The sequence below is a fragment of the Myotis brandtii genome, unplaced genomic scaffold (genome assembly GCF_000412655.1).
Source record: "Myotis brandtii unplaced genomic scaffold, ASM41265v1 scaffold73, whole genome shotgun sequence".
Classification (NCBI taxonomy): domain Eukaryota; kingdom Metazoa; phylum Chordata; class Mammalia; order Chiroptera; family Vespertilionidae; genus Myotis; species Myotis brandtii.
In genome coordinates, this window is record NW_005370886.1 from 569831 (window position 1) to 590304 (window position 20474).

General features: G+C 41.1%; 1 protein-coding gene across 1 annotated transcript; it reads left to right on the plus strand.

The window, feature by feature from the left end:
• The first annotated feature begins 996 nt into the window (after positions 1-996).
• On the plus strand, positions 997-14171 carry LOC106724125. Its single transcript, XM_014530265.1, has 3 exons — positions 997-2562; positions 9239-9383; positions 14059-14171. The coding sequence occupies exons 1-3, from the start codon at positions 997-999 to the stop codon at positions 14169-14171; spliced, it is 1824 nt and encodes a 607-aa protein (XP_014385751.1).
• Positions 14172-20474: the final 6303 nt, after the last annotated feature.

Sequence of the window (20474 nt, forward strand, 5' to 3'; positions counted from 1 at the left end):
CTTCTTGCCTCTCTCCCTCTTAGCAAACCCTGTTCTTAGGCTGTGCAGGGCAGAGGGACAAAGAGCACTAGATGGAGTGAACTCCCAGATCTAGTTCCTGCTGCTCTGGAAAGCATTCTTGGGGACCCCTAATCTTTGTTCTGTCCACCTCTTCCCAGCCCCAGCACCTCCTCATTCTACTGTCCCTGCCTTTCTTCCCTCTCGCCTTCCACTGACCTTGGCCATACCTCTATAAGATCACTTATAAGGCTATATTGTAATTCTTTTTGACAACCAGTTGCTCCCAATAACCTGTGAGCTTGGGTGACTAGGTGTATGTGTCTGTTTCATCTCAGTGGTGTCCAGCACCTAGCTGCGGGGGTCAGTGCTGAGCAGGTGATCTGAAAAGTGAACTCAACCAATTGGTTTCCCACATGAATGGAGGAACAAATGAGAAAGAAAAGCATGGACTGGATTCCTACCTGCTGCTCCCTTGGCTTTGTGGCTTAGGCAAGACAGGTGTTTTCTTTGGATCTTCAGTGTCCCCCTCCCCATAACATGAAAGGATCGAAATGATGGACTTCTGAAGTACCTTTTAGCTTTTACTTTTTTTGGCTTTAAAAATATATATTTGCTCAGTTGTCAGGATCTGATGATAGTAGCTTTAAGTTATGTTCCTCTCAAGTATATTTTCTTTTAAATAGGAATCATAGCTTTTCTTAGTACACAAGATAAATTTCCATCTCCTCCAATCCAGATCCTAAAGATTTTGTGTCTCAGTGGTTACAAAGTATATTCTATGTTTTTGATCATGGCAAATCTGTAAAGAACCCTGTTTGTGGCTTTGCCTAATCTAGCTCTTCTCTCTCTCCCTCTCCCTCTTCCTCTCCCTCTCCCTCTCCCTCTCTTTTTCCCTCTTCCTCTCTCCTTCCCTCCCTCTTTCTCACCTTTCTTCAGCTTGAAATCACTGAGCAGGCCACCCTCTGTGCCTTGGTGGCCCCATCCCTTGCTGTTACCATGGAAACTCTCACCAGCTGCAAGACTGCCTCCCTCTCTGAGCTGGTGCCCAAGGGTTACCTGACTCAGATCTTCCAAAGCTGCCCTGAGGTAGAAGGCCTGGCTGGGGAGGTGGAGCCGGAGGATTCTGAGCAGTATGACTTGAGTTCCAGGGATGAGAGTGGTCAAAACAAGAAGAAAAACAAAGTCAACAAGATCTGGAATTTTGTGAGTCGCAGAAAAGGGCCTTCCTGTCAGGGGAAGCGACCCCAGTCCATGATTTTATTGGGAGACACCTCTAAGTCATCAGAGTTGAAACCTAAAGTCACGTTAATGGATCGGATGAAATCTTTCAAGAGGTTGAAGACTTCCATTGGGGCCTCTAAGAATACTGCTCCTAGGAGCAGCAAGCCCCAGGAACCCCAGGAGTTCTCAAGTAATTACCACGTGAGGAAGGCTGAGCAGACCCCAAAGCCCTTCCGCCATTCTTATGCAGGCCACATTGAGGTCCTGGAGCCCTTCCTTCCAGAGGCACAGAGGCTTGTGCACACCCCCAATAGGGAAAATCAGAAAGAGTGGACCTTCAAAGACTCTGGTATTCAAGTGGAGGAAGGACCTTGTGAGAAAGAGGCCCCTGGGCAGCCTGGTGGCAGAGGCGGCAAGTGGGCTAGGAGCTATCTGAAAAACATGTTCCCTGGGGACCCTGAGGCTCTACAAATATCAGCCAGAAACTCCAGAATTCAGGAACTCAAGGTCATCATTGAGGGCTCCAACTTGGAAGGGAACGTGGAAGAAGGCTATGAGGAAAGTCCTGGGCACCTGCGCCGAGACAAGGCTACATCTTTTGGTGGTGTTGTTAAGTTTTTCAGCAACATGGCCGAGGTGGCCCGCAAGTGGCGGGCATTCTCCCGAGAAGAGCCCCAGATGGGCTGCCAACGCCGCTGCCACCCACGCCGCGAGGCCTACTTGGTCCGGGACACCCAAGGCTTCATTCTGAAGGGTGCTGTTTCCCAGGACTACTCCCAGGTAAACTTGCCCTTCAGGCCCCCTGAGGTTGCACTGTGTGGCAGTGCCATTGGGAGGCACCAGCACTGCCACCTCAATGCCTCACAGGCCTCATGCACCTTTCAGATGAGCATTGAAGGAAAGAAGATGTTGGGCCAAGCCTTGGAAGATCACTGTTCTACTGCTGCCTTGGCCTGGATGTCAACCTCCACTGCCTTTGAATTCCAGAATGATCCCACCCCACAGAAAGGCTACAGTTGCCACTACAATGCTGCCTTCACCAGGGAGCACTGCTCCTCTGAAGAGCTTGAAGAAGATACTGAGACTGTAGTCAACTTCCTCAAGGAAGATGACAGTGCTGGAGGGTCCCCTGAGCTCGGCACCTGCTCCAGGAGGGCTGTCACTCAAGCTGTTGTGGAGAAGCTAGAGGAGAACCTCAGCAAGATGGAAGAGCAAGAAGCCAGCAGGGGGCCCACAGGGTCCAGTCAGGCAGGACAGCCCCACAAGTCTGATTTGGATATGGATGCAGCAGATACAGAGAGTGAAGCCAGCAAGGCCTGCACTGGAGTTTCCAATACTCAGGTAAGAGGGGAACTGTCTTTTCAGATCACCATTTGAAACATTCAGGACCCCAGAAGTCAGCTAAACTCCTGTGCCCTCCCCACAACCTCACCTTCTACCAGGAATGTCCTGGAAGGAATGCCCCTATCAGTCATTGACTGATCCTAAATCCCTGGGCAACTTTTGCCCCCTTTTTGGCTCAATTCCTGCACTTGCACCTCAATTCAGCCTTGAACCAAAACTGTAGCTCTGGGAATGGCAGCAGAGTGACCAGGGTCATTTAACGACACCCAAGACAGCCATGGTCTCCTGTGGGACATTTCCCCTCTTTGCCACCTTCCTCTCTCCCACCAACAGTAGCTGAATCCAGAAATTGGTATCAAGGAAAGCCTCTAAGCTGAGTGTAAGATGACCTGGATTTGTGTCCCAATACTGTGCCTGACTATCTGTAGGACTCTGAGACAAGTCCTGCCATCTTGCTGGACCTCAGTTTCTCTATGGAGGGAAGGAGGCTATCTTGGTGTCTCAAAGATCTCTAATACCTTCTTGTAACAAGACTTTGTTATTTGACCTGAAGAATGTAGGCAGACAGCCCAATAACATTCTTCTCCCAGCATTCATTGAGTGGTAGCTTTATATCCATCCTCTTACAGGTGCTGTCACATACATTGTTTTGATTTAATTTTTAAAGTAACCTTGTGAGGTGAAAGTGGTTTTCCTTATTTTACCAGTGAGGAAACAAGCTCAGAGAGGTTGAGTCACTTATCCAAAGTCATACAGATTGTAATAGAATTTGGATTCAAATCACACTTTTGACTTCAAGTCTAGTGCCCTAGTCTAGCTGTCTATAGTTTTCAGAGTGTCTCATTATAGTGGTGATAAACAGGTGCTCACCACACCCCCATTCAAGGACAAAGAAAAATGTACTAGAATTGTAGTAGGAGGAATGTTAAATAAACACTAGAAGGGATTATTTGGCTTTGAGACTTAAGAATCTATATAATAAAAGTATAAGCGACCGTTAAGGCAGAACAACCAGAACGACCAGTCACTATGATGCACACTAACCACCTGGAGCAGACGCTCAATGCAGGAGCTACCCCCTGGTGGTCAGTGCGCTCCCACAGGAGGAGTGCCGCTCAGCCAGAGGCTAGGCTCATGGCTGGTGAGCACAGCAGCAATGGTGGGAGCCTCTCCTGCCTTCGCAACAGCGCTAAGGAGCAGTGAGCTGAGCGGTAAGGAGCAATAAGCAGGCGGGTGGTAAGGAGCAAGGGGTCCCGGTCTGTGAGAGGGCACAGGCTGTGTTGAGGGATGCCCCCCCCAGTGCACAAATTTTGTACACTGGGCCTCTAGTGTTTTATAAGGGGGTATCTTATAGTTTCTCCAGTAATTTTAAGGCAAAGTATTTTTAAGGGTAGTTAATTAAAATTCTCCTTCTTGGTTGTTGTTGTGGTGGTGAGGTAGTCTAGCTTGATAATTCTCAACCTGTCCTGTCATCCCTCACATTCCACTTTCAGAGAGCTTGGCCCATCAGGACAGAAGCAATCAGACTGCTTTTTCTGAGGACATTAATATGTTTACAAACATTCTCTTCCTACATGTATCATTTTTGGTAAGCTTTAAGGACATAAAATTTGGCATAATACTGGGATTAAATTTCATGTCAGTGGTTTTAAGACCAACAGTCAAGCAAGCAAATGTACCTAATTACAATTGGGTACTGTATGTCCAAGGTTACCAGTCACTAGGAAGAGGTTCACAGATGAATTCATCTCCTAACTACAGGACTGTGTGGACTGAGCACGGAGGTGCCGTGTGGTGCATTCTTCAAAAGCACAGGCTTTGGAGTCACAAAGGCTTGTGTGTAATTTGTTCTCTTATCTGCGAAATGAGACAAAACACTGCCTACCTAAGAGGGCTGTTGTGGGGAATCAAAGGAGCCAGAGTATATAAAGTGCCCAGCCTAGTACTACTCATGACACACTCAGGGCATCCATAGCTGTAGCAGTTATCATTATTATTGAAATTTGGTAAATTATTAAAAACTGTGACAACATGCATCCAGAGAAACAATCTAAAACAGTACGGTAGCAGCAGCTAGTTAATGGGGTAGAAGAAGCCATGTCTGAGGTCAGGAAATTGGCTTCTAGTGTCATTTCTACCCGCTACTTGTTTTGTGACCTTGAGACAGGTCCTTCCCCTCTCTGGGCCATTTGAACCAGAGGCTGCATAGTTAATTCCCAATTATCCTTTTTCTTTGCCCTTCTCTAGTTTTTTCCTCCCAGCTTAGCCAATAATTGTTTCCCTGAGTCCAGTGAGAGACGCCCAGTGGCTTGTTTTAGAATGGCTCTCCTTGGCAAGCTTCTTGTTTCCTCTGCTGAATGCTAGGAGATGCTGGTTATCTTTCTTTGGGGTGTTAAACACCAGCCCAGACAAGCACTTGGATCCAGGGAAAAAGCAAAGTGGAGTAGGAAAGCTGAATGTCAGGGGACGTTGATATAGGTCAGAGATCCTGTTGACCATTTGGTCCAATCACTTTATTTTCCAGATGATGAGGACACTGAGTCCCACAGAAGGGAAAGGATTTCCCCTAACAAACAAGAAAGTGAAAGTCAAGTAGGTACCCAGAGTTCAGAGTTCCAGTCTTGGCTCTGCCACAAATACTGACAAGCCTCCTTCTCCTTTTGGATTTTTGCAGCCTTCTCTGATAACTGGAAATCCTCATTCTTCCCTCAAATACCTTGTACATCTATTATAAGGCTAAACTGAGATAATGGATATGAAAGCAATGCATTCTGTATGCAGCAAAGGCCACAAGTTTGCAATGGATCATTATATGCAAATGGAGATGAAAAACCTGGTCCTTTGTGTTTCCTAGGGAAACTGGGCTTTGGTCAGCTTCCTCAAGGGTGTTTTATTTTTGAAGTGTATTTACTCAACCCTACAGAGCTAAGTGGATCCAAAAACTCTAGCTGCTTTGGCACAGAATTGATTGTGGCCAAGCCTAGGGCTGCTCTTGTAACCCAGGAGGGGGTGCAGCTTCAAGGGCAAGATGTCAGAAGGCTGGGATATGGTCTCTTCCGAAACCTTCATTTGGGGGATTTTTCAAGGGTCATTGGGGACTAAAACTTCTCTGAGGGGAGTAATATTAATAATTCTAGCTAACATTTATATAGTACTTATTATGTGTTCAGATGCTCTCAGAACTTTACCTGTATGAACTTATTTTGTCTCATAACTACCCTATGAAGTTAGGGACTACCTTTAAAATGAGTGTGATAATAATACCCACCTTACAGGTTTGTTGCAAAGATGAAATGAGTAAATACACTTAAGTACTTATATAACAGTTTGTGACTAAGAGTCATGGCACAACAAATGTTAGCTATTTGCATTAGTTATTAAAAGCACTTGTCCCAGGAAGGGACTGTACCTCAAAACTGTCATTAGTTAACATCTTAGTGAGAATTAGTAAAATACAAGTTGAAGGAGGAAGGGGAATAGGCATTCTTTAGATTTGTACAGGACATTATTCTTTTCAGAGTGCTTTCCCAGATATAAATGAATTTGCAAAACTTCTGTAATGTTAACGTAAAAAAACCATTGAAAATTGTAAATAATTTTTGTGAGTTTATTTGAGCCAAATTGTCGACATATGCCAGGAAGCAGAACCTCAGTGAATTGAGATAATGCTCCCGAGAATGGCGGGTTACATTTGTATTTATACATTGCAATCAAAGTAGGTGGGTTACATGAAACTCATTGGTGATAGATTAAGGAGGAGGGATAAAGCAAAGCAGGGAAAACCCCTGGGATTGGATAAAAAGTAAAATGATGGACACATACATAGGTGGGTGCAGGATCAATTAACATGATAATGAAGGAATTTGTGGTATCTGTCCTGGCGCCCAGTACATTAGGTTGTGCCCCAGGGGCTCCAGAAAAAGGGAAGTTACAAGTTACCCAGACATTTCAAGGGTATGTTATCATAGATGCAAAAGACAGATAGGCTCAGTTAAGGTAAAGGTCGACCTTGTCAGTGAAGATACTGGCCTAGGACATAACTGCCCACCATAACTGCTTTTAAAGTTTAATTTCAGACCATTCTCTTTGTGGTCTTTAGGTCTCTGAGTTTGCAAGACTGCCATGCAGGCCTCTCCTGAGCTTGTCAGGTCAGCATGTGGCCCCTTTCGTCCACACTAATTATAATTATTATTATTATTGCTATTCTGGTATGATGGATGAGGGACTTGAGGTATTATATCTGAGGGACAAAACATTGAAGTTGGAGTCAAAATGCCTACTTTCAAAGTCCTGGTTCTTTTACTTTATTGGATATGAGATTTTTGATAAATCATTTTCAAGCACTTTGATCCTTGTTTTCCTTCATTTGTCAACTGGAAATAGGAAGTCTTCCCTGATTTCTTCCTAGAGTAGAAAGAAAGCATAGATATATTGAATACCCACTATGTGCTTTTACTTCTGTTCTCACTTGATGTCCCTGGTGTCTTTGTTGTATTGATCTCATGACCACTATCCTATTGTATTATGCTTCTGCCTACAAGTGATACTCATAACCATACTCAGAATTGGGCAGTGGCTATTTTCCACATTTTACAGATGAAAAGACTGAGCCTTGTTTGAGGATACAAAGGGAGTAAGTGGTAGGTGCAGAATCAGGATACAGGGATCCTGGCCCTTTTGTCAGTGCTGGATCTACACTTCCTCTCACTCCATTCTAGAATCTATTGAGAATTACTGAGCCCAATTTCCTGTTACTTAGCTGCTGTTCATTTCAAAGCTGTTTGCACAACCTATGGGCTGTGAAGGAAACTACAGTCAGATTTTATCAAATTTTCAGCTATCCTGGCCTCTCTTCTCTGTACCCCGCCCCCACAATAAATCTGTATACACACTATGGGTTCAGCTTCTCCTTCCTAGTGATCCCCCACGGCAGAATGCAAGGGAGGGGTAGGTGGGGCACTCCCTGAGTGAACAAGGTTGTCACCCTGCTGTGGGTTCTGTTGTCCAGATCCTCAAGAACACTGGACAAAGAATAAACTCCAAAATGGGTACTATATCAAGGTGTTTCTGGACACACCAAATTGTGAACTCGATGCTACAGGAGCTCCAATATGGGCAGCCAGGTAGTAGATTTTCTTTATAGACATTATGGGCTACAGGAATTGTAACCTTAGTTCCAGATGGGCCTTAGCTAAAGTGCAAATGGTGTCTTCCACCTTTTATTTTTTTACCTCTTCCAGCTCTGGGGGGGTCCCTGCCCCTGTCATCTAAGCTTTGAGCTGCTTAGTTCTGGTCCTGCCCCAAGCTGCAGTTTCTTTCTGTATTGGGAAGAATTGTGTCCACCAAAATATATCTTCAAGTCCTAAACCTCAGTTCCTGTGAAGTTGACTTTGTTTGGAAATACGGTCTTTTCAGATGCAATCAAGTTAAGATGACATCATACTGAATTAAAATGGGCTCTAATCCAACAACTGATATCTTTATCAGAAAAGGAAAATTTGGACACAGACAATGACACAGGGCCTCAGTTCCTTTTTCCCCATAACTTTTACTGTGTATAGGATGAACTGACTTTGATAGTTGGTCTCTGCTCTTGGAAATTGGGTTAGCAAATGGGCAGAGATCCTTCCCTGGGTCATTCAAACTGTTAACTGTTCCTTACATCCAGTTGTTTAAGTGATGAATGATGCAGGTGAAAGAAACCTGTACTGTGTTCTAGTGGCTTAGCAATGTTAAAGAGGAATTTGAAGGATGAAGGGGCCCAGGAATTACTTTTATCTTGTTAGAAATACAGCAGGTCTGTAGTCATATAGCCCTAACATTTACAAGTTGTGTGACCACTGGAAATTCATTTATCTGTTCTGAGCCATGGTTTCCTTACTGTAAAATGGGCTAATATCTACCTTTTGGTGTAGTTATAAAGACTAAACAAGATAGCATAAGTATACTTATCAGGATATCTGACAGATACGAGGTATTTCACAGATGTTAGTTCCTTTTCTCTTTTTCCATTTGGTGGTCAGGATTTTGGTAAAGTAAGAAGGATTTGGGATGAAAACAGCTATCTATGTTAATATCAAAAGAGAGAACTTGTATGTGGTCTTAAGATGTTCTTCTGGAAAGTTAAGATGTTCTCTCTCTTTCTCTCTTTACCTCTCTCTCTCCCTCCCTCCCTTTTTGCCCATCTCTCTCTCTCTCTCTCTCTCTCTCTCTCTCTCTCTCTCTCTCTCTCTTACTATGGGTTCTATGTGTATTATCTCATTTCCTCATCCTAGCAACTCTGCACGGTAGGTATTATCACTATCCTTTTATGCAGATGAGGAAATTGAAACTCAGACAGATGAATTCATTTTCCCCAGGTCTCACATTGTGTAAAGGTTCATATCTATAGCAAATGCAGAATCCTCACTTCCCCAATCCCAGTACAAACTAAACACACAAGAAATACCCAAGAAAGGAGAAACAAATAAGTGCTATTTCTTTAAGCTGATTGACTAATTTTCATATTCTCTACTGCCTGGTGTCTTTTAGGCTCTTTATAGTTGGATGTTTGCTTGGATTTGGATGCTGGACCATATGATACTTTAAAATGGAAAGTTCTGCTGTATAAACCAAGTGTTAGATTACTCCCAACCCCCATTGAGTTACTAATCCTGATTAGTTTTCTTTGCAGGCTTTCTTACCCCCAGCTGAACCATCACCAAAAACTCTACCCCTCAAAGTCCTCCTGGCAAAATGCCAATCTCTGCCTATCTCATGGAGTGATCCTTTGGAGTTGGATCAAATGTACTGGAGGAGACGCAGGAAGCTTTGCACAGGTATGCATTTTATGCCCTGGTTTCTGTAGCATGACATGTCAGGCAGACCTCAGGTATAGATAGACTGTGTTGACATTTACCCTCATTCCCCCTTGTCTCCTCTCAGTCTCCCAATAGTTTTCCTCATTGGTACCTGAAAATCCACTGTTCATGTTGCTTTGGTATAGACTTTCCCCTCTCCATGTTCTTCTTTTAACGTGCAAATATCCTCATTTGGAAGGCCTTTTAACTGAGCACTTAAATATATCCCCTTTCCAAGGTCTCATTTTACTCCAGACCCTCTGTACCTAATACTTTCCAGGTCTCATAAGCTCCAGTTCCTTCTGTTCACTTTCTTCATAATGCTCTTATAATCAACCTCTTTGTATCAAAGGGGCCAGATGCATAGTCCCCAACCCCATGGAGTCATCCTAGCCCTGTCTCTCTTGCATCTTGCCTAGACTTTAATCTTTGTGGGTCTCAGGTCCTTCCTCTCCCTCACTGACCTCTGACCATGGGAAGCTCCTTAAGGCTCAAGGCAGTTTTATTTAAACCACTCAAAACCTAAAGACTTCCCCCACCAACATATAAGTTACCTCTCAGAGCTTCAGGGTACACCCTTTTAGACTCAGCCCAGTGGTCCTGACTGCCAGATACTTGTCACTCAAAAGTAAATCTCCATCTTCTGGTACAGCTGGGAGGATCTATGCTCTCTTGCCCATAAGCCTAATACCATACCCTAAAAGCCCCCATGCCCCACCCCAGCCCTTTTAACAGAAACATAATTTGCATGAACTCTGAGGACACACAGACCTTGCAGCATTCCTTTCCAAAGTTTTCTATAGTCTCTACAAGCTCTGTGAGCCCTGGTATTACTTCCCCATGCCCCAAAGTTTCCCACAACCCCAAAGGCTGCCGTAGACTTGCTACTTCTCATCTTCTTTTTCTCTTTTATTCTCCTTACTCCCCATGTGGAGGATATGTAGGGTGCTTTGACTTGGAACTTAATTCCAACACTGCAATTCCTTGACAGCATTCCAGGAAGTTAAGAGCCAAAGAAATCAGAGGCTTTGGTCTTTTGTAGCATCATCTCCCTCATAAATATCTGGAAGTCAGGAAGATGGTAAAAGGAGAGTAAATAATTTTAAAAACAGGGAGATAATTCTTCTCTGTCAGAACTAGGAGGGTCCTCTTATTTTGTGAATGGAGAAACAGGCTCAGACAGGGGAGGGACTTGCCCAAGGTCATAAGTCAGTTCATAACAGAATTAGGACTTAGGGCTTCAACCTCCTGACTTTCTACTATTCTAGAGTGTTATATTAACTCCAATTCTAGAGCAAAGTGTTAAATGTTGGACTGCCAAGCCTTGGTTCCATTCAAGCTCATTTCTATTGGAATTACTAACCATATCCTTCCCTGCTGAAAGGAACTGCAGATGGTGGATGCAAACCAAGTCATTTAGACAGCAGAAGATGCCTGCCATGTTTTCTAAGTCCTCTGCCTGGAAACAAGGCATTCTCTCACAATCCAGAGAGGTCAGGCCAGGGTATCTTGCCACAGCTGTTTCCTTTCTTCCTCCCTCCCTCTTTGGAAGTGAGCCCAACCCCTGGCAAGTCAGAGGCTTTTTGGCAGCTGCTACTACTCCACTGCCAAGTGCATCAGAATGCCCCTACAGCCTCTTAGTTGTCAGGAGTGAATAGATGATAGCTTCTTGGAGGACGGCGTAGCAAAGCCAGGGTTAATACCTACCTTGGGGACTGCTCTGGGCTTATTTATAGACCATGGGTGGGAAAATGTACCCCTGAGATTGGCACAGGTCCTGCCATCACCTCAGCAGCCATTCTCACCTCTGGACTATAAATGGATCTCACGTTGTAGCTCTCCTTCTCAAGGACTAAAAATACCCCTAAAAAGGAGGATAACGTCAGAATTCCTTTTGGGAAACCAGTTGTCATTCAGTTCCTCTTATATTCCTGACTCTGCTGGCAATGGTATCTAAGGATCCCATTCCCATTATGTGTAATACCTGCTGTACCTCTATCTTGCTCAGAGCCTGAAATAATTTAGTTTGTTTTCTAGTACTCAATCTCTGCCTTTCTATCTTCCTCCACTCATATTAGACCAGTAGAGAGTAAATGGTTGGAGTTGAGTGTAAAACTTTGGAATTAGATAGAAACCAGGTTCAAATTTCTGGTCCGCCACCTCGGGCAAGTTGCATAACCTCTCTGGACCTCAGTTTACCCATTTGAGAAATGAGAGGCTGTATAACATCTAACTCACAGGATCATTGTGAGGATTGAATCAAATAGAACTGATTAATTTCCCTGCCACAGTTCCTCTCATAGAGAGGTTCTTGGTGGTGGTAGGTTCCCTTTCCCCTCTGCCCTTCACCAATTCCATATGCCCAAGGACTTCCCCCACATGCACACTCACATACACTGCTGTCAGACTCAACCTGAATCTGCCCTAGTACATGAGCTACTTCCTCTCACTATTTATTTATTTATTTACCCACTCATTCAAGAAATATTTATTGAGCAAAATTAGGTCAGTGGAGTTTGTGTTCTTATAGCCTTGTGTGTTGGAAAGGGCGAAAGTTTTGAAGTCACATATACCTGGATTTGAATCTTGGCTCTGTCACTTACTAGATGTATGATCTGGAATAAGTCACTTTACCACTTTGAGATTCAGATTTCTTATCTGTAATATTTGGGTAATAATTTGAACCTCACAGTCAATGCCTTAAGTCTCAAAAAGGCTAATAAACATAAAAGTGCTTTATAGCTCAGAGGTGCTGTAAAACTAGATTGGAAAGATAAAAATGGCAATAAAAATAAACCACTTAGAGATAGGGTTGTGTTTTATACCTATCCAAGTCCCTTACATATAGGCATACCTCGTTTTATTGTGCTTCATTTTATTGCACTTCACAGATGTTGCACTTTTTTTACAAATTGAAGGCAAGATCCTCCGTGAGCAAAAAGATTATGACTTGCTTTATTGTAATACTTATTTTATTGCAGTGCTCTGGAACCAAATCCACAATATCTCTGAGGTGTGCCTGTAGTTGATAGTCAATAAATATCTGTTGGTACCAATATTATAATTCAATATTTACTTTTGAAAAAAAGTAGTGGGGGTTTCTTCTACTTGAAAAGACTAGAATATCCGAAGCAACCCCACTATAGGTATACCTACACATATGTCATTCTACCTCTTGGCTGAGTTCTGCTCAAACCACTTGAAGTGTGGCTGACTCAGAGGCATATTTTGGCAATAACATTCAGATCATTTTCCACTGAGGCCATGACTCTCCAAGTAGGGGTAGCTTTGGATTGGTGTTGATTTATAGCAACAATTTTCAACCTTTTTTTTCCTCATGGCACAGAGAAACTAATTACTAAAATTATGCGACACCAAAAAAATATTTTGTGCTGATCTGCCAAAAAAAAGAATAGGTACAGTTTTGATTTATTCACACTGGGCAGTTATTGTTGTATTTTTGTTGTCATCTGTTTTATTTGACAATCCAAGGGAAAAGAGGCCAGTGTCCCTGACTAAATAATCAGGTATTGCATGTTTTAAAAATTATGGTGGCACACTAGTTGAAAATCACTGATCTAGAGGGTTGTAGGGTACATCTAGAATAACGTATCACCACTTGCTTGAATGTCCCTGCAGCAGTTGGAAATAATCTTAAACAAGACAATGGCTTCTGAGCAGGTAAGAATAAACTGATATATCTTTACCCATTATTTGAGTATTTCTCTGGCGATGGTATCACTTAGCCACAAAGACCTGAATTCTGTTGCTGGGTTTCTGTATGTACTTGTGTGTGGTCAGTTCCAATCATTATTTTTTTTTAAAATTTTGTTTTATTGCTTAAAGTATTACAAAGAGTATTACATATGTCTCCTTTTTTTCTCCCCTTGACCTTCCCCTGGCCTCCTCTACCCCGCAGTGTCTTGTGTCCATTGGTTATGCTTATATGCATGCATACAAGTCCTTCAGTTGATCTCTTACCTCCCCCCACCCAAACCCTTCCCACCCTTCCCTCTGTAGTTTGACAATCATTCTTTTTCTGTAAGCTTCAGTATCTTCATCTCGAAAATGGAAGCAGTGCTGTTTGGCTGTTCTGAGAACACAGGTTTCACTTACTAATTGGGTCTGATTAGATATGTCATTGGTTTCTCTTCCTACTCCATGTTTTTTAAACACAACCACTATTCACATTTCCTTTTAATAGGTAGGTTACAGAAAGGGATGAAAATTTAGAACTCTTTACATTGTTCTGGGAAAGTACTGGGAGGGGCAAGAAATTAGAACTATTGGTGGAAACAAGGTTTTGACAATATATAATTTAAATAACCGAGCTCTTCATGCCATCTAAGACTTCAATTATTAGAGAATTGTCCAGACCTGTAATTCTTACTTTGTAATTCCAGACAAAAGCCTGAGGTTCTTTTTCCCCCAAGATATTCCCTCAGCAATATAAGAAGCTCCACAGTAATTCAGATACTGGCTTTGGAGTTCTTCCTTACTAATTTCAGCCCCTTTTCTCCCCATATCTGGCCTCACTTAAGCATAACCTCTCCTTCCATTCCCCCATCTGCCTCAGTCCTGGTGGTCATTAACCAGGCTTCTCTAAAAGGGGCTGATATCTGGACTCAGCCTAAAGGGTATTCTCTCACAACAGGTAACTTGGACCATGGCTTCAAGACACTAGAAAGCTGCAAGAACATTGGTGGACACTGGAAGCCCCAGGGACCAGGAAACAAGCAAGTCAATGAAGTAAGAACTCTTTCTTAGTTCCTTGGGAACTTACCAGACCTCCAGGACCATTTATTTCCTCTAAGCTTTCCTTTGTTTAGTCATATTGCAAGTGTTGGAGCTTCCAACATGTGTAATGGAAGCAATTTTTAAAATTGGGTTTTGAGCTATTTTATGGCTATATCAAAGTTGGGTGTGTTTACCTTTTTTTCCTGTGGTTAATTTTTTCTATGAGATAAATCAAGAACTTCTTATGGCTTCCATGCAAGCTGCTCCCACCATTGTCTTTGGCTGCCTTTCCCATGGCAGATTTTAAACCATGGATACTTTGGTTTTCTGTTATTACATCCTGCAGGTTCGTGATCATCTTCAGTGTTAATTAGTGGCATATGTATGGGCATTCCCTTAGATAAGATGTTTTATAAATGCAGATATAATAGCTGGTACTTAGGAGTTCAGTGTTAGTAGGCTTTTTTACCTCCGTGTATTTACACCCATGTCTGTTTATGGGAAGTTCTATAAGTGTAGCTTGCTTTCTTTTTTAATTCTCTATGTGGATTAAAAGTGTAGTTTTCTTGCTGTATCTGTATGTGTGTGCATGCCTGCCCATATATGCCTATAAATGCAACTTTGCCCATCGACATGCCTGTAAAACTACTTTTTGGGGTACATGTATGGGTGTCCCTGAATATGACTGCAATGCTTTTTTCTAACTTAACTCTCTGCTTGTGTGTGTGTGTGTGCCTGTTTGTGTGTGTATTTTCCATCCTTTTGTCTGAGTGTATCTTAGGTGTTTTGACATCTGGAGCTTTTTTGTATATGTTTGGAGCTATGCTCCTGTCCACTAGCATCTTTTTACTTGAGGATGTGTACAGATGTGTCTATATCTGCATGAGTCAGTCTATCTGGGAGCAAGTGTATTTGGACATATAAGACTATAGCTCTGTGGCTAAACCTTGGTGAGCAATGGCAGCTGAGAATACAACCCCCCAGAGATATCTAGCTTAGTGGCTTAGCTTTTCCTACTACCACGCTCCCACTAGAATATTCCCTCTCAGAAGTAGCCTTCTAGTCACAGCAGCTCAGGCTTGTCTCATGATAGCCTAGAGACTCTTGGCCAGAGATATGTTTCATGGAGTTGAGGGTTTTGTTGTTGTTGTTGTTTTATTTTAGTTTGGGGGTTGAAAAATGAAGCCCAGAAGAAAAAGTCTATGGCACTGGGCTTGCCTTCTTCTGTTTCATACCATTGCTCAATTGCCAGCCTTCCCTTACTTGGTCCAGATTCAAGTTGGTCCATTCCTCCAAATAAAAGTGCAACAGCAGGCATGTCTGGGCTCTTATTTCATTTCAGCAAGGTCTCTTTTTACTCTGAGAACAAATAATCAGCATTGTCCTAATCAGTAATTTGTGTATGCTCAAAAATAGCAATTAGTCATTTGTGATAAGGCCCTTTCCCTGGGGAAGCCAGCCTTTGAAAGGCCCCAAGAGGTGAAATCCATGGAGATGGTTCCCATAGGATAAAATATCCACACTCTGTGGTTTTAGGGGAGTGATGGGTGTCATCAAGCAAATCTTGGGGAGGGGGCTCTATGGGATCCACAGGGCTTCAAATGTTTAAACAATAGTTTTAAAGCCCTATTCAGCCCTTCATTCTCCTATGATAGCATAATAATATTAATAATAATAATGGCTTAGATCTCTGACATTTTACAAAATGCTTTCAAATCCGAAGTTTTGTTTCACCTCATGGCAGCCTTGTCAATAAATCTCACCCTCCTTTTGTACATGAAAACTCTGAGACTCAAAGAGGGGATATGACTTACCTAAAGGTACCCTGCTGATAAATGATAGAGTCAAACATTCTGTATGACTCCAAATCAGGATGCAGGACCTAGATTGATGCTCTGCCTGCCTTTCAGAACCCGAGACAATCCATACAGGAGCAAAATTTTTTTTCAAGGGACTAACTCAAGATAAGTTAAAAAGAAGTTTAGTGGTAAGTTGCAATATTCAAGACTTCTTACAGAGAGTGGAATTTGAAGGATGATAAGGGATTAAATAGGCAGAGCAGAGGGAAGTAACTGCGTAAAATATATGTGTTATGACCAGGAGTGACCCACTCTCTTGGTCCCCTGGAACACTCAGTTCAGGCTGGTCTCTTACTAACAATATCAGGAGTCAAAGGGAGCTACTCTTCACATGCATGCATACCTTAGAGCTAAGAGAACACTTTGAAGCATATAGTGCCATTTAAATCCCACAGCTACCATGGGAAGACTATGTTACCTCCATTTTTCATATGATAAGATAAAATTGAAAGAAAAGAAAGGACTTTCCTAAGGTCAAAAAAATAAGTTCATAACAGACTCAGGGTGGACCTTCTGGTGGCTCCAAGCCCAGTTTCCTGATATCTATTTTCACTTAGGAAAGGTGGCAGGGTATCTGCTGTAGGTCTTAAAGGATATAGACCTAGCCATATAAATGCTGTCTATAAGAGACACACCTCAGAACAAAAGAGTCACACAGAATGAAAGTGAAGTAATAGAAGAAAATATTACATACAAATAGAAAAAAAAGCTGGTGTGGCAATAATTATATCTGACAAAATAGACTTCAAAACAAAGGAAATAATAAAAGAGACAAAGGAGATCAATACATAATACTAAAAGGATTGATCCAACAAAAGGATAAAACCCTTATAAACATATATTTACCCAATATAAGAGCAACTAGATATATGAAGAAAATGTTGGTTAAGGGAGGGATCGATAGCAATACATTCATAATAGGTGATTTTAACACCCCACTGTCATCACTGGATAGATCTTCCAAAGCAAAAAAAAAAAAAAATCAACAGCAGAAACCTTAAATGACACACTATAGCAGATGGATTTAATTGATATTTACTGAACATTGCATCACAAAGCAGTAGAATATACATTATTCTCAAGTGCAAATGGAATATTTTCAAAGACAGATCACATGTTAGGACACAAAATAAGTCTTGAAAAATTCAAGAAGATTGAAATCGTATCAAGTATCTTCTCAGATCACAATGGCATGAAACTAGAAAGCAGCTACAGTAAAAAAAAAATCAAAAAAATCAAAAATATTCAAACCTATGGAGGCTAAATAGCATGTTATTAAATAATGAATGGGTTAACAATGAGATTAGGAAGACATAAAAAAATTACCTTGAAACAAATGAGAATGAGCACACAACAATCCTAAATCTATGCGACACAGATAAAACATTCCTGAGAGGGAAGTTCATAGCCTTACAGGACTGCCTCAATAAAGAAGAAAAAATTATTAATAAACTATCTAGTCCTACAAATTAAAGAATTAGAGAACAAGAAAAGCCCAGAGTAAGTAGAGGGAAGAAAATAATAATTATTAGAATGGAAATTAATGATATAGAGACTAAAAAAAAGTACAAAAGATCAATGAAACCAAGAGCTTGTTCTTTGAAAAGACAAACAAGTTTATGAATCTTTAGCCAGCCTCATCAAGAAACAAAGAGATGGGACCCAAATAAATAAAATCAGAAATGAAATAGGATAAGTAACAACTGACACCACAGAAATACAAAGAAATGTAAGAAAACACTGAACAACTAATTATAGGCCAACAAACTGGACATCCTGGACAAAATGGACTAATTCCTAAGAACATACAATCTTCCAAAACTCAATCAGAGAAAATCTGAATAGTCTGATAACAACTAATGAAAATGAAATAATACTTTAAAAACTGCCAGATAACAAAAGTCATGGACAGGATGGTTTTACAGGGGAATTTTATCAAATATTCAAATAAGAACTAAGATCTATTATCCTCAAATTATACCAAAAATTCCAAGAGGGAGGAATACTTCCCAGCTATTTTCATGAGGCCAACATAATTTTTATTCCAAAACCAGATAAAGACACCACAAAGAGAATTACAGGCCAATATCCCTGATGAACATAGATGCTAAAATCCTCAACAAAATATTAGCAAACTGGATCCAGAAATAGGTTAAAAATGTCATATACCATGACCAAGTGTGATTTATTCCAGGGATGCAAGTCTGGTACAATATTCATACATCAATAAATGAGATAAATCATGTGATACATAAACAAATTAAAAGACAGAAATCACATAATCATATCACTAGATGCAGAAAAAAGATTTGACAAAATCTAATACCCATTTTTGATAAAAATAACTCAACAAAGTATAATATAAGGGTCATACCTCAACATAATAAAGGTCATATATAAAAAAACTACAGCCAACATCGTACTCAATGGGCAAAAATTAAAACCATTTTTCCTAAGAACAGGAGCAAACTAGGGTTGTCTACTTTCACTACTCTTATTCAACATAGAACTAGAAGTCCTAGCCACAACGATGAGACAAGAAGAAGAAATAAAAGGCATCCAAATTGGAAAGGAGGAAATAAAACTGCCATTATTCACAGATGACAAGATATTGTACATAGAAAATCCTAAAGACTCCACCAAAAAACTACTAGGTTATTAGTTGAATTTGGCAATGTTGCAGGACACAAAAGCAACACCCAAAAATCAATGGCATTTTTTATACACCAATAATGAACTCTCAGAAAGAGAAACTAAACAAAAAAATCCCATTTACCATTGCAACAAAAAATTAAGATACTTAAGAATAAACTTAACCAAGGAGGCAAAAGACTTTCACTATGAAAACTACAGAAAGTTGAATAAAGAAATAGAAGAAGATATAAACAAGTGGAAGAATATACCGTGTTATTGTTTGGTAGAATTAACATCATGAAAATGTCCACACTACCCAAAGCAATCTATAGATTCAATCCAATCCCTATTAAAATACCAACTGCATATTTCACAGATCAAGAACAAACACTCCAAATATTTATATGGAATCAAAAAATACCTTGAATATTCTCAGTCATGTTGAGAAAGCAGAACAAAGTTGGAGGGATCACAATACAGTGGGGCCTTGACTTACGAGTTTAATTCGTTCCGTGACGGAGCTTGTAACTCAAATTACTTGTATGTCAAATCATTAAAGTGAACGAGTGAGACACGTGATGCTGGGCTGATGTTGTGGTGTTCACTGCGACGTTTGCTGCGCCAACTAGCGGTGGGGTATCTGAAGCTGGCTTGTAACCCGAATTATAGCTGGCAACTCAAAGCAAAATATCGGCCGAGAGACGGCTCATATCTCGAAAAACTCGTTAGTCGGGACACTCGTAATTCAAGGCCCCACTGTACTGGATATCAAGCTATACTACAAAGCCACTGTAATCAAAACAGCCTGGTACTGGCACAAGAGCTGGCATATAGATCAATGAACAGAACAGAGATCCCAGAAATTGACCCAAGCCATTGTGCTCAATTAATATTCAAAAAGAGGCAAGAGCATACAATGGAATAAAGATAATCTCTTCAGTAAATGGTGTTGGGATAGTTGGACAGATACACGCAAAAAAACACACAACTAGATCACAACTTACACCATACACAAGAATAAACTCAAAATGGATAAAAGACTTAAATGTAAGTTGTGCAACCATAAACACCATAGAAGAAAACATAAGCAGCAAAATATCAGACATCTCATGTAGCAGGATTTTCACTGATATGAAGCCTAGGGTAAGATAAACAAAGGAAAAAATAAACAAATGGGACCACATCAAAATACACAGTTTCTGCACAGCAAAAGAAACCATTAACAAAATGAAAAGGGAGCTCACTGCATGGGAGAGCATATTTGTTAATTATACATATGCTAAGGACATAATTTCCAAAATATATGAAGTATTCATACAACTAAAAAAAAAACAATCCAATTAAAAGATGGACAGAGGATCTAAATAGGCACTTCTCCAAAGAGGACATACAAATGGCCAAGATACATATGAAAAAAACTCAACATCACTAATTATTGGGGAGGCACAAATTAAAATGACAATGAGATATCACCTCACCCCTGCCAGAATGGCTACCATCAGTTAATCACCAAACAACAAGTGCTGAGGAGGATGTGGAGAAAAAAGAAGCCTAGTGCACTGCTGGTGGGAATGCAGAGTGGTGCAATCACTTTGGAAAACAATATGGAGTTTTCTTAAAAAATTAAAAATGGAACTGCCATTTGACTCAGTGATCCTACTTCTCAGAAAAATCCTAAAATTCCTGAAACACCAATCAGAAAGAATATATGCACCCCTGTGTTCATAACAGCAGTATTTACAAGAGCTAAGGTCTGGAAACAGCCCAAGTGCCCATCAGTAAATGAGTGGATAAAAAATCGGTGGTACATTTACACAATGGAATACTATGCAGCAGTAAA